At 36.6% G+C, this 13,134-nt stretch overlaps 1 protein-coding gene across 1 annotated transcript in view; it reads right to left on the reverse strand.

The window, feature by feature from the left end:
* Nucleotides 1–420: 420 nt before the first annotated feature.
* LOC115427984 (complement C3-like) overlaps nucleotides 421–13,134 on the reverse strand; it is a 34,757-nt gene continuing 22,043 nt past the window's right edge. Inside the window, exons 25-42 of the mRNA XM_030146747.1 lie at nucleotides 12,903–12,978; nucleotides 12,627–12,786; nucleotides 11,137–11,232; nucleotides 8,682–8,832; nucleotides 7,937–8,022; nucleotides 6,414–6,491; nucleotides 6,187–6,342; nucleotides 6,037–6,099; nucleotides 3,899–3,980; nucleotides 3,707–3,755; nucleotides 3,392–3,482; nucleotides 3,187–3,276; nucleotides 3,005–3,107; nucleotides 2,828–2,917; nucleotides 1,424–1,504; nucleotides 1,248–1,331; nucleotides 989–1,133; nucleotides 421–672 (exon numbers count right to left, since the gene is read on the reverse strand). Coding sequence (XP_030002607.1) covers nucleotides 531–672; nucleotides 989–1,133; nucleotides 1,248–1,331; nucleotides 1,424–1,504; nucleotides 2,828–2,917; nucleotides 3,005–3,107; nucleotides 3,187–3,276; nucleotides 3,392–3,482; nucleotides 3,707–3,755; nucleotides 3,899–3,980; nucleotides 6,037–6,099; nucleotides 6,187–6,342; nucleotides 6,414–6,491; nucleotides 7,937–8,022; nucleotides 8,682–8,832; nucleotides 11,137–11,232; nucleotides 12,627–12,786; nucleotides 12,903–12,978 — 1,823 coding nt within the window. The 3' untranslated portion in view covers nucleotides 421–530. The remainder of the gene's footprint in view (nucleotides 673–988; nucleotides 1,134–1,247; nucleotides 1,332–1,423; nucleotides 1,505–2,827; nucleotides 2,918–3,004; nucleotides 3,108–3,186; nucleotides 3,277–3,391; nucleotides 3,483–3,706; nucleotides 3,756–3,898; nucleotides 3,981–6,036; nucleotides 6,100–6,186; nucleotides 6,343–6,413; nucleotides 6,492–7,936; nucleotides 8,023–8,681; nucleotides 8,833–11,136; nucleotides 11,233–12,626; nucleotides 12,787–12,902; nucleotides 12,979–13,134) is intronic.

Here is a 13,134-nt window from a genome sequence, read left to right on the forward strand (position 1 = left end):
GGCCAAGCACAAAGAGAAGGTCTTGGGCCCCCTTCTGACCAGTCCATCGCTGGGACACTTTTTCATTTAAAAAAGCTCCAACTTAGAAAACTCCTCTTTCAAATGGTCACTGACTCATTCCATGACGATGCTTGAGAACTGAAGTCATGAAATCGGTTCATTCTTTTTGAATAACCCTGTATTGGATTTAGTAACACTGGAAAAAGGGTTACTGTGTACAACATGCATAATGAAAAATCACAATATATCTCAAGCTCTTGTATTATTGTTTTAATATTTTTCATGATAGTTTAAGTTTGTTTGACTTGATGTATAAAAATTAGCGCTGTACGTATTCGTTAATAACCAAGCAAGTAGATGCAAATTAAAATCACATTACAGATAATAATTGCAATGATTTTTTAAAATCAAATTGTGCACACTTACATAAACCTATTACTCCCAACTCTGCTAATAAATTTAATCACCAGCTTTTACAGCTTTTATATTAGTAAGCAACTAATTAAATGGGTACTTCATTTTCTTTTTTTTCACTGCTCACAGCCAAAATATATAAACTTCTGAGCCATGTCCTCCAACCCAAGACAGGTTGATCTGTACTCCTTGGTCCGACACTCAGCATCTGTGGGCACGTACTCAATCCAGGTTTGCTCCTCGAGTACGTATTGAACTCTGACAAGAACAACGTGGAAAATACATTGAATCTCAAATTATTTCATAAGTAATGTGATTAGTGATTGTGATTTAGTGATTTATTCCAAACATGCAATGAAATTTAACATATATGCACTTGCAAAACATACATAATAATACAAATATCAAGAATCATAATCTTAGTCAGAAGAAAAGCACAATAATTCCATTTACATGCCTGAAAAATGGCATAATATGTTGGAACATAACACGGATTAATGATAAAAAAAGGAAAAATGTGCTTCCTTCCCACAAATAAACTCTACCGTATATTTGTATTTCTACTGTTACTTACGTTTGATGCTGTTCATTTCTGTGAATGTTGCTGGCGGTGCCCATGACAAGGTAGGTTTTGTTTGGCCTTAGATCTAGAGCCTCCCTACAGTGTTGATAACCAAGGAAAGGACGCAGTCTACCTTGGGGACCTACATCATAACTTCCTGGAAGTAAAATCATGAATAAAAGACAGAGGATAATTAATTACAGAAACTTGACTCGACAAAGCAGTGAATGTAGGCAGTCGGTTTGAAGCCACAAAGGAGACGATTACCAACCTTCCTTGATAACTGTTTCTATCCTCATGTTGTAAATATCAGTGGACAAATCACTTTCCATGTTTTCCAGTCTCACTTTGTACGCTGGGGACAAAATTTGCAGACGTTTTGTTGACTTTTGCCTTTATTTACTATTTCTATCTCACTCTGTCACACTCACAAATATACTGTCTTACCGAAATGTGTTGTACCCTCACAAATCTTGTTTTTGCGTTGATCATTGCCGATTTTTTCCTTCTTTTGCATACTGCAGTTCTCTGAAAATGCATAAGGCACATACAGTAAAACCAACAACAGACCCAACTAAATAAACAGATGTTCACATGTGACTTATTCTCTGGTTCTGATAGACCCTTATCATGAATCTTACAGATAGTTTCACCTCTGACACACAGTTGTGATAATAACAGTGGCAAGAAAACGTACGGGAACCCTTTGAAAATTCATAGTTTTCTACATGAATGATCTGAATCTAAGTCACAAGTACAAAAAGACACAATGCGCTTGGCCTAATATTATATAAACAATTAGAACCAGCAATATACCAGCAATGGTTTTTATACACTGTATTTATTATTTTTGCACATATGCACATTTTTGCATATTTTATAGATCCTATTCTGTGTATATTTTGTTCTGTTTTTATCATGTGTTTTTTTTTTTTTTTTTTTTTTTTTACTGTCGTGTGCTTTCTCTTTTGCACCATATGGGGCAGTGCTCCAAATTGTACTGTGTACATAGAATGTTAGTATAATGACAATAATTTATAATAATTTATCTTATCTTGTAATATGTCATGTATTTATTGAACTATTGAAGACAGCTACTGAACACTCACAGTGATGCTGTCCCTCTGCCTCTGTCAACACATTGTTCCATCTATGAGTAATATTTATGTTTTTAACTCATAAAGACCCAGCGCTACTTTTACGTCAGCTCCCAAATGAAATTTTCTTGATATCTAACCTTTCTTAAGTGATTTATCACTCTTTATTTATAATACTATCCTTTGTATTTTGTATTGTATCAGAATAAATCTGGTATTTTCCTGTATTTAAGTCAGTGATCATGGAGATGTTCCTAAAAGCTCAGATACAGTTGACAGTTATTATATGAAAAACAGAGAAAACTGCAGAAAAAGTGACTTTTTCAGTAAAATATATCATTAACTGAACATAAACCAAGCATTTTGATCCACTGTCATTGACCCAGCTCCACGGGTTTTACTGGTGAATCAATGTTGTAGAAGATGATGATGTTTCTACGGTAACTACGGAGCCTCTGAATGTCCAAATGGGTCATATCTGATGACCATGAGAAGATGACAAACTGTATTTTACACCAATTATTTACATGTATTGATAGGATTAATGGATCAAGAGGTATTAAACATTTTAAATCAGAAGATGGTTTTGGTTGGTGATAGATGTTTGGGTCTTTATGGTTAATGGAGAAACAAATACATATATTATATTAAAGGGGCAGATTCCCTGCACCCTCTATGTATAAAAGTAACTCTTCTTACATTTTGTTCAAATACTCCACATATATTTAGACTTCTTCTTCTTCTTCCTCTTTACCTTCAGCACATGTGCAGTCTTCATTTCTACAGAGTCTCAACAGCTTTCCGCCCACCCTCTCTGGGTGGTAGAACTTCAGACAAGGTGTCTCTGGAATGACAAAATAACATTTATTCACCAAATGGTTTGTACTGATGCAATAATCTCTATATGGAATGTTTACCAAGTGTCACTCACGGTCATAGTATTCATAAACAGACACAACAGCTGGTTGTAAGACGCCCACTTTAAATGTCTGCCTGACCCTAAAAGCGACCTCTTCTGGCTGCGTATGAGAAACCTGTAGAGAGATGCCATTTAAAGGTGAGAGAGAATGAAGCAGTGACAACAGACAAAAGGAGAAAAGACTCATGCGTTACCTTGTCCAGGTAGATAATGAGTGAGCCTCGCTCTGATAGGGCTTCGTTCATCTCATATTTTGCTATGGTGCGAGCAGGGCCTTTAGACAACTGCATATAAACAAACACACAAATGTCATTGTGAATCATCAAAAATAATTTTATTTTGCTTATAAATGGTGAATGTGACAGTAAATGTGTTACAGAATACAGTGAAAGCTCTTACCAAGTTCAAGTCATTTGTATCAGCGGTGAAGCCGGTCAGCAGGCCAATGTCCAAGATGGTCATGGCTGCATCATTATCCCGGTCCATATACCTGTACAGAAAATGGACAGAAAAGTTAAAATAACAGTGGAGTGAAAGAAGCAAAGCATTTACACAATATCAAGAAGGCGTGGCAAGTAAACAGAATGAAAATCCTACAAAGGTACAACAAATACTGAGTAGAATTAACATAATGATATGATAATATGTGGGGGTGGTGGCTGCGTAGAAGTGATATTGGAGGATGTCATTCTACTATAATGTCATTGTACTCACATGAGACTTATTTTCAGCTTGTAGACCTTTTCATCCTCACTCATGGACTCTGAAACATGGTATGTTTTTACCAGATAATCTCACAAAACACCCATGTAAGTAAAACAGCCAGTTGAAAAGACCAACAAGACAAACAAATAAACATAAAGGAGAAGAAAATGGGCACTTAATGACAGTAAATACATTAAATACCTGGAATAAGCTCTACAGACAGGTTAAACTTCTGACAGTCACTCTCCTGTTCTCTGGGTCGAGCATAATAGTGTGACACTATCTGTAATAAAGACAACAGGGCATCTTAATGAACACATTGATGTGTTAATTCAGTGTTATTATAATGTAGTCTGCAATATTATATCGTGTTAGTAAATAATATGATATTATATTATGGTAAATGACAAAGGAACATGGGATAGATCTGAGGTACAGGATAACTGTCAGAGGAAAGCTGTGAAACACAAGTCTGTTTTCAACTTTTGTACTTCTATCTGCAGTATTTGATCTTTCATGAGATTTTTGGTGATTTAATACAATTGTTATTATATAATATTAATTATGTCATGTATTGATATTTAGGAAAAAAAAACACATAATCTGAAATGTGAACACCGGTTATGGGTTATTATATGATTGATAAGATTTATAAGACTGTTAATTGTTATATAGAGACACACGGACGGATTTATACCATTAATACAGCAATGAAACATATTAATTTAGTAGTGGCCACAGTAATACTGACATGGCTGACAGAGCTGTGTCCAGTGGAAGGCACTGCTGAGAACAGCAGGTAAGACAGACATAGCTTACTCTGCTGTCAAAATTAACACGTTAATGCAGATTAATTCATCACCATTATTAATCTGATTAAAAATTTTAATGCAATTAACCCATCTGCAGCACAGAATGACTCTGAATGTCTCTGGCAATGCATTTGGGGCAGTTTGTCCATGTGGAGTTACCGTCATGCATGAACAAATGGGCAGTTGATCCGGTATGGAGAGAAATGTGTTTCTTTATTCATCAATCAAAAAGAATGGATATGCAATTAAAAAGAAAACATTTGCAACCAAAAAAGAGATTTCAGAGCAAAAGACAGTAAGTGGCAATCAAAAAAAAAGATCATTTTGCTTATAAATCAGTCCTCTTTGCTTGTGAGTTAAAAACTTTTGCTTGGGATTTCAAAAGTTTTGCTAGAAAATCACTCCTCTTTGTTTGCAACTTCAAAAGTTTTGCTTGCGAATTTAACTGCACTTAATGGGCGGGGCTTATGCTGATGGATGAGAGAAGAGTTTCTATTGGTGGGTTTGACCTGGCTCCAGCGCCGGCTACAGCTTCTGCCTTAAACCCACTTCTCTGTTGTGTTATGTTACTGGGAGGTCAGTTGATAGTCTGTTGCTCTTTGAAATTGAAATGTATCTCATAAGTAATAGATTACACTAAATAGCATTGGCTACAGCCTGTACATTCACAGCCTGAACAGAGTACAGAATGAGTGAGTGAGTAACAGGGAGGAGTTTAAAACATAGGGCTGGGATTTAAACATTAGTGTGGACAGGTACCCACGGTACCAAAACATCACAGTTTCTACTATAGGGTCAAAACACAGTAATGTCCCGTCAGAGAGTGAACTTTAATTGATTATCATTCCAAAATTTATGTCAATATAAAGTAGCTCCTTGTTTTGGATAATCCCTTGTGATTCAACTAAAGCAAAAATTTATTTCAAAATAAAAATGTGGGTCATTTAGCAACAATAATCTGCCAAATTCTCTCTAAACTGTCCCGTCACAGAGATTTTGAATATCGTGTTTTGACCCTATGCCAGAAAACACACTGTTCATATTATACATTAAATGCAACTTCTATCAGTTTTGAGTATGAACTGAATGCGACCCTGAAGTGACCCGTATGGGCAAAAGAGGTCCTGACGTAATATGTTACCATGCAGGCACAGAAGTAAATATGTTTTTCCTGCCGTTCCTCCTCCTGGGACGCAGAATTCTGACATTTGTCCCATTTCAATGACGTAAAGGTTGGATAAATGCGACCTGGCCGTTCAGACTGAAGTCACATTGCAAAATATCTGATACAGATTTAGGACCACATTTGAAAGTGGCCTGGGTTGAATTTGAAAAACTCAGATTTGTGCCACTCAGATTGTCTTTAACAGTTTGGATATGGGTCACATATGGGCAAACAAATCAGATTTGGGACACATTTGCCTGCAGTCTGAACATAGCCTTAGTTACATACATATATTATTATTGTAGTAAAACAATGGGGTTCAAAGTAGAAATATTAATCCACATGCTAAACATTCTTCTTACCTTTAGTGTTGCTTCTCCCGTGCCTGCAGCCCTCACGGTCACATTCTGCTGTGTGCCCCTGAACTGTGGAAGTAGATGGTAAAACACACACACATCAGTATGGAGCTAACACACATCAAGCAACAGAAACAACACCCATGTGTGTCTCACCCATGTTGTTCTTGTAGCGTAGTAGTTGAATCTGTTAAAGTGAAACCTGTTAGGACGTGGCCTGCCTGGCAAAAAGATGTCCACGTCGAGGTCATACTCTGGTTCCTGAGCAGTGGACCAGTACTCAGCTACAGCCTGATAAACCATTATGGTGGCCTGGAAAGGAAAAGAGACTCAGAATGACGAAAAGACACAAGCTTGAAGTTTGACCAACAGGTTTGTGTTACCTGTGTTGATCTGTAGCCTCCGCCGACCCTCGGTTGTCTCTTGAGCCACCTGACAACTGGTCTGGCATCCTCAAAGGCCTTGATTTATGGAAGGCAAGAAAAAAGATCTCATCATTTCATAGAAGCAGTCGTGTTTGTTGTCATCTTTTCAAACAGGGCATTCAGTGGATTAAAAACTTAAAGAAGTGATATTTTGCTTCTTTTTTTTTAAAGGAATTATGCATTTTAAAACTTTTCCCTGTGGTCTACATAAACTGTAAATGCTATGCTTGGGTCTGAATTCTTCATTAATTCAACTCTACAGGTCCATCTTCAACCCTATTTCTGAGTAATGACACCAGAAAGGTCGTTTTGAGCGCTGGCCCTTTAAATGCAAATGAGCCACTTCATGCCCCACCCCCTCCAGGTTGTTGGCTGTGCTGCTCTGTCCTGTTCAACCAAAAACTGAACATTTTAGGTGCTCGGCTCGAAGTGTGGACATATTTTCAGTATGGACTACAACAGCTGCTGCTGATAAACAAACAATTATGGTGTACTCGGAGAAATGTTCGTCAGAAGTCTTGACCTTATATGTGCAAATGTCATGACATAACTAGTTACAGACGTAACAAATTAAGAGGGAATTAAAACGGGTTGTAGAAATCCACTCGATTTTTTCCAAAATGAATGTAAAGATATCTGTGCAGCACCTGGAGGGTTCAAATTCAAACTTTTTGAACTATTAGGGTCCAAATACAAAAATAAATGTACCAAAGACTAATAAAAGTGGGTTTAGCAAAATATGGCCCCTTTAACTAATTAACCCATAAAGACCCATTGATACTTTTTTGTCAGCTCCCAGATGAATTTTTCTCTCTATTTAGCATTTCTTAAGTGAATTATCACCAATTATAATATTATCCTTTGTATTTTTCACCTCTCACTGTAAATCCTGTATTTTCCTATATTTATTTTACTATAGTTAATTTAGATGTTCATGAAAACACAGTAAACTCAAAGGATATTATATCAAAACAGAGAAAAATGAAGAAAAAGTTACTTTTTCAGCAAAATCTCTCATTAATTGAGCATAAACCCAGTGTGTCCATCCACTGTCACTGATGTATAATCAGCTGAGAGACAGAAGACTGTGAATCACATCTGTATGATGGTCACATGACACACCCTTGTCCATTGTCATGAAACACACTGGTTTGCGTCAGTTTCTCTCTCCCAGTACACCTGATGCTCGTTATCAGACTTCTGCAGATCTCGATGATAGGCTTATCATTTGAATCAGGTGTGTTGGAGGAGGGATACGTCTAAAACATACAGGATAGTAGCTCTCAAGGACCAGGGTTGGTGACCCCTGCTTTAGGTTTTGTAGTAAAGACATTGCTTCAGTGCTGTAGTGTTCATGTGTGTTGTAGGTATAAAAAAATTACAGTAAAACATCTCATTAACATTTTTTTCTGCCTCAGAAACTTTCAATCCATAAGCAAGACACAGTGGATGGTGACTCTGGCAGTAAAATACAAGCTCACCTCAGCTTTGACCAATGCCAGGAGAGCATAAGCTGTGGCCTCCAGTGTGTAAATATTTCCCTTGGAAAGTGGCCAGTGATTTAACTCTGAGAAAAACACACATCTGTATAAATTCTGATTCATCCCATTTTAAAAACACTGTAGGGTAATAATGCAGTATAATCCAAGAAAAGGCCATATGACTTCCCTCTGCGGTGTCTTAAAGACTCTTTTATTCTACTATGAGTACAACTGAAGACAACACAGCGAATGATCTATGTTTAGTATGTTGCCATTTGGAAGTTTTTCTTGTGTCGTACCCTTATTTACATATAAGCTAAAGGGTCAGTCCATCTTGGATCGCCCCCAAAAATTGCATTTTTAAACCTCACTCCCTCCAATTTTGATGACATTTGGTATATAGGTACTTCATAACCAGAAAAGCCAAAATTTCAAATATTTACTTTGAGATTCCATTTTTTCACTTTTTCGCGAAAAAGGCCGTGGCAGCCAAATTTCAAATTGCTGTAACTCAGCAACCACTGGTCCAATTTTAAAAAGCAACCACTGGTGTATGAGCTATGGCTATGAATTACCCATATACCAAATTTCATCCAAATTGGAGGAGGTGGGGTTTAACGCATTGGGTGAACTGAGATGGACTGACCTTAAAATCAAACCATAATGTGAACTGTAGGCCTGTGATATAGATGTAACAGTGTGTGAATATTTTGATACTTTAAACAATACAGATGTGTGATGAAACCTGGGGAGACAAAATTGTAGAGGATCTCTTTGTTCAGTTTGTTTTCATTGGCCAGAGCGTATGATGTCATGGCAACAGCATACGGGTTGGTGAGAGTGGGTAAACGTTTCTCCAGGTAATCTACTGCTTTGTCTATGCTGCCAGACAGACTCTGGACAGATGGAAGAAAAGACAGAGAAAAAAGAGGATTTTAGTCCAAAAATGAAAGAATTTTCCTTTTTTTTAACATAGGACAATGCATCCATTTGTTTAAAACATTCCAAGAACTTGCAACAATAAATACCGCAACTGTGGTTTGTAATTTTTGTGCCTGGGACAATATATGGCACTGCAATTAAACTTGTTTTTCACCTAGATTTATTTGAAAATTAGATTATATTTCACTGTTGGGCAGCCATCTTGAAACAAGCTAGGTGTTGATGCGAATCTGTTGGTTGTTTCTGCTGTTACCTTGTTCACCAGTAGGAGATACGGAAGTAACCATATGGTTACTGAGATAGCTGTAGGTCGCAACTCTTATTTTATAATGGCATATGATGATTATACACTGCCCAGCTAAAAAAAAACAGGGGCACAATATTTAACTGCACCACCTTTGGTTTTGATTACAGGAGACATTCACTGTCACTTCTTTTTTGTCACATAATGCTTATGCAGTGTCACAATAAGGTTTTTAATATTTTTTCCATCCACAGTTGCATTAATTTTTTATTATTAATGATGAAGAATCGGACCACTACATCAGGTCCTCATCACATCCCAAATTAGAGTCTGGACTTCATGGAGGCTAATCCATGTGTGAAAATGATGTCACATTCACCCTGAATCATTCTGTCACAAGTCTGATGATCCTGACTAATCCTGGCATTGTCCAATCTTTTTGATGTTAAAGAAATGAGAGGACACTTACTGCAGTTACAGTTACATAAACAGTCACATAAACAGCCTAGCCAAAGCAAATAGTTCAGCTCCTTCCATGGTAAGTACTACAGGGGTTAACAGTGTTTCTGCTGTAACAGGTTATTGAACTCTAACTGATGCAGTCAGTGTCCTCTCATGTCTCTAACATCAAAAACACTGGACAATGCCAGGATTGATCAGGATCATCAGGCTTGAGACACAATGGTTCAGGGAGAATGAGACATCATTTACACACATGGATTAGCCCCCATACAGACCAGACAGATGTGAGGGAGACTTTATGCAGCGGTCCGATTCTCCGTCAAAAATTAATGCAACTATGGATGGAAAAAATATTATGAACCTTATTGTGACACTGCATGAGCAGTATGTGTTAAAAAAAAAAAAAAAAAAGAAAAGAAAACATGTCAGTGAATGTCTCCTGTAATCAAAACCAAATGTGGTCCGGTCAAATATTACATGTGAGACTTTTTCTTTTGAGCTGGGCAGTGTATGTCATTTTAACATGTTCATAATACTGAGTGATGTCATCAGCTAGCTTGTTTCAAGATTGCTGCGCCCTGCTGGTGACAAAGTGAAAAACAATCTAGTTTCCCAATCCAAGTGAATAACAAGTTTTATTGCTGTGTACAGTATATTACCTAAAGCACAGCAACAATAAATCACAATATGATTGTCCAGTGTTTCAGGTCCACTTTAATGTTGAATGTTTTAATGTTTAAACATGTGAACTATGTTTTGTTTAACAATTAATGAAGATTCTTCTGTCAACAACTCATCTTATGATTTATGTTCAAGACATATAGTTCAGAAGGTTCAGGTTAAAGTGCCTTTTATGGTTCAGAGTAAGAAGATGCACTAAATGTCAAATGTATGTGACCCATGCCTATGCATGGTGTGAACACCTGGTCAATGTTATACAATCAATTTGTTTAATGTATGTAACAAGAGTAAAGAAGAACAATTTATATATATATATATATTTTTAAATAGTTAAGGTGAACAGTTTTTTATGGAATGAGTAGTCAGAGGAAGTCACAAAGAAACCCCAAAAGAACTTGTTGGGAAAGTGAGTGAGCCTGTAGGTGAGGCATTAGTGGAAAAACAGTTAGAAACACTTGAATCATGGAGATACAAGATTTTTATACTGGAAGTTTTTGATAAAAGTTTGAGTGTTCTTCCCATTAAATACACTAAGGATTGTTTGGATTTTAAAAAGATGTCTAAGGAATGTGGATTCTAACTCCGAAAGAGGAGGTATCAGCTAGCACAATCAAACATATCAATGCCTATAATTTATCTAGCAAAAACAAAATACCAAAACTTTTTTTCTGACTTTCATGTTCTTAGATTCTTTTATCTTTTTATTCTTTTGTAATAAAAAAAATGTGCTCATCAGTTGGAGCCATTTGCACTAATTCTTAATGGTTGAGAACTACAAAATAAGTTGTGTATTTTCTCTTACTGGTGTGGGTGATGTCTGAATAAATCAGAGGGAAAACATGCACAACAGGTGTGAAGGTGAAGTACTCACATTGACACTGGCAGCACAAAATCGGCGAGACTCCTGCATAGCAATGAGGCAGAAAGCCGTCATGGAGGCATCTGAATCTACACCTCGGACATCACCCTTCACAGATAAGTAAATATATGTAAACATGTCAGTGGCATAACCACTGTGACCATCATTAAATAATTTAATTCCAGGTGACAATAAATGGTACATACAGTTGTATGCAAAGATTTAGGCACATCTTGAAAAACAGCATAATTTAGTGATTATTTATTTGGAAAAATGTGATCAGTCTCTGTAGGGTATGGCTGTTGGCATTAATGCATTGTTACTATTTATGTCAGACACTAAACAAAACTAAAAAAAAAAAAAAAAAAAAAAGAAAGAAAGAAAGACATCCATAACTGTAGCATGTGCAAAAGTATGGGCACCCAAAGTGTTCCCAAGTCTCAGTTTTTACCAACTCAGATCTTAATCAGCTCCTCCAGAGCAGGCGAAGGATACAAGAAAGTAAAGAGGCATTTTCAGGTTACAGTTTCCAGAGGTCTAAATATAATTAAGAAGTGGCAGTTGAGATGAACAAAACCCCAATTTGACAACAAAAAACTTGTGTGAACATTTGATCAAATTCAGAATGGTGGTTCACAGTTCCACTGTCCAATAATACTTGGACAAAGAAGAACTTTGTGGAAAAGTCTGTAAGACAAAAACCTCTCCTCATCATGAAATCCAACATGCACTGGAATATCTACAGAAGTATGACGCGTTTGTTGAGGGGGAAAAAAAGAGCAACATTTCATGACATTGTTAACAGCTGTTAAGCACAAGTGTGGATCTATGATGCTTTGGGGTTGTATTGCAGTCAGTGTCAGAATGGATTCTGCTGAATACCAGCAAACTCTGGAAGCAAAAATCACAACGTCTGTAAAAAGTTGGAGCTTAAAAGAGGGTGAATTCTACAACAGAACAAAGATGTGAAACATACTTTGAAAACCACCGTGGACTACCTGAAGAGACACAAGATGAAGGTTTTGGAATGGCCCTGACAGACTTAAACATCACTGAAAATCTGTGGGTAGATCTTAAAAAGAGATACGCATGTAAGACAGCATGAGTCAGTGCACAATGTTGCAAAATTAAGTCTTTTGCAATGAAAAGTGGAAGAAAATCTGAAATACAAGAACTTTTAGCTGGTTTCAAAAAGTGTGTTTATGCATCCCAAAGTTTTGCACATGAAACAACTATTTATGTATTTATGTATTTATTTATTTATTTATTTATTTATCTATTTATTTATTTATTTTACAGTAACAAAAAAGTCATATTGCCACTAATGTTGTATGATCATTATGACCACCAGTACAGCAACTGTGTTTCCACCTTTACAATTAAAAACTCACATTTTTAAACTATTTTTTAAGGTGTGACAAAATGTTTGCAGACAACTGCAACTGTTTTCATCCAAACTATTTATCAATTTGCATTGATTTTAAAGAAATCGTGATACATACAATCATCTCTCCATGAGCCACTGTGCCAACTTCTCTGAACATGCCATTAAGTTGCTGTGTGTTGAGAATTAAAAACCTTACAGCATCACAGAGCACATTGGCTTGCATTGTCACTAGATCCTTGACCATGGCAAACACCTTTACAACATAAGCTGTCAGCCTTGCAGAGGAGAGAAAGAGTAAAAATGTTGAAGTTTATTCTGAAAGACATCCACCCACACCTGGTTACAATGTACAGTAAGCTGAGAAATGTGAATTCAAGCTAAAATGTCTCACCAGGTGCTGCTTTGGCGATTGGCGAAAACTGCAAAAGATCCATCCTGCTTACGGTACTTAAGCTGATTCGTGTAGCCTGGATATATAATACATACAACCCTTTAACGGACTACAATTCAAATCAGTATCTGATGTCTACTGGGATACATATTAACATGTCCTTTGAAACAGGAATTGTTTACAGGGTGGGGAAGCAAAATTTACAATGAACATTTAGTTGTTTTTTTCTCAG

Source organism: Sphaeramia orbicularis, chromosome 1 (assembly GCF_902148855.1).
Source record: "Sphaeramia orbicularis chromosome 1, fSphaOr1.1, whole genome shotgun sequence".
Classification (NCBI taxonomy): domain Eukaryota; kingdom Metazoa; phylum Chordata; class Actinopteri; order Kurtiformes; family Apogonidae; genus Sphaeramia; species Sphaeramia orbicularis.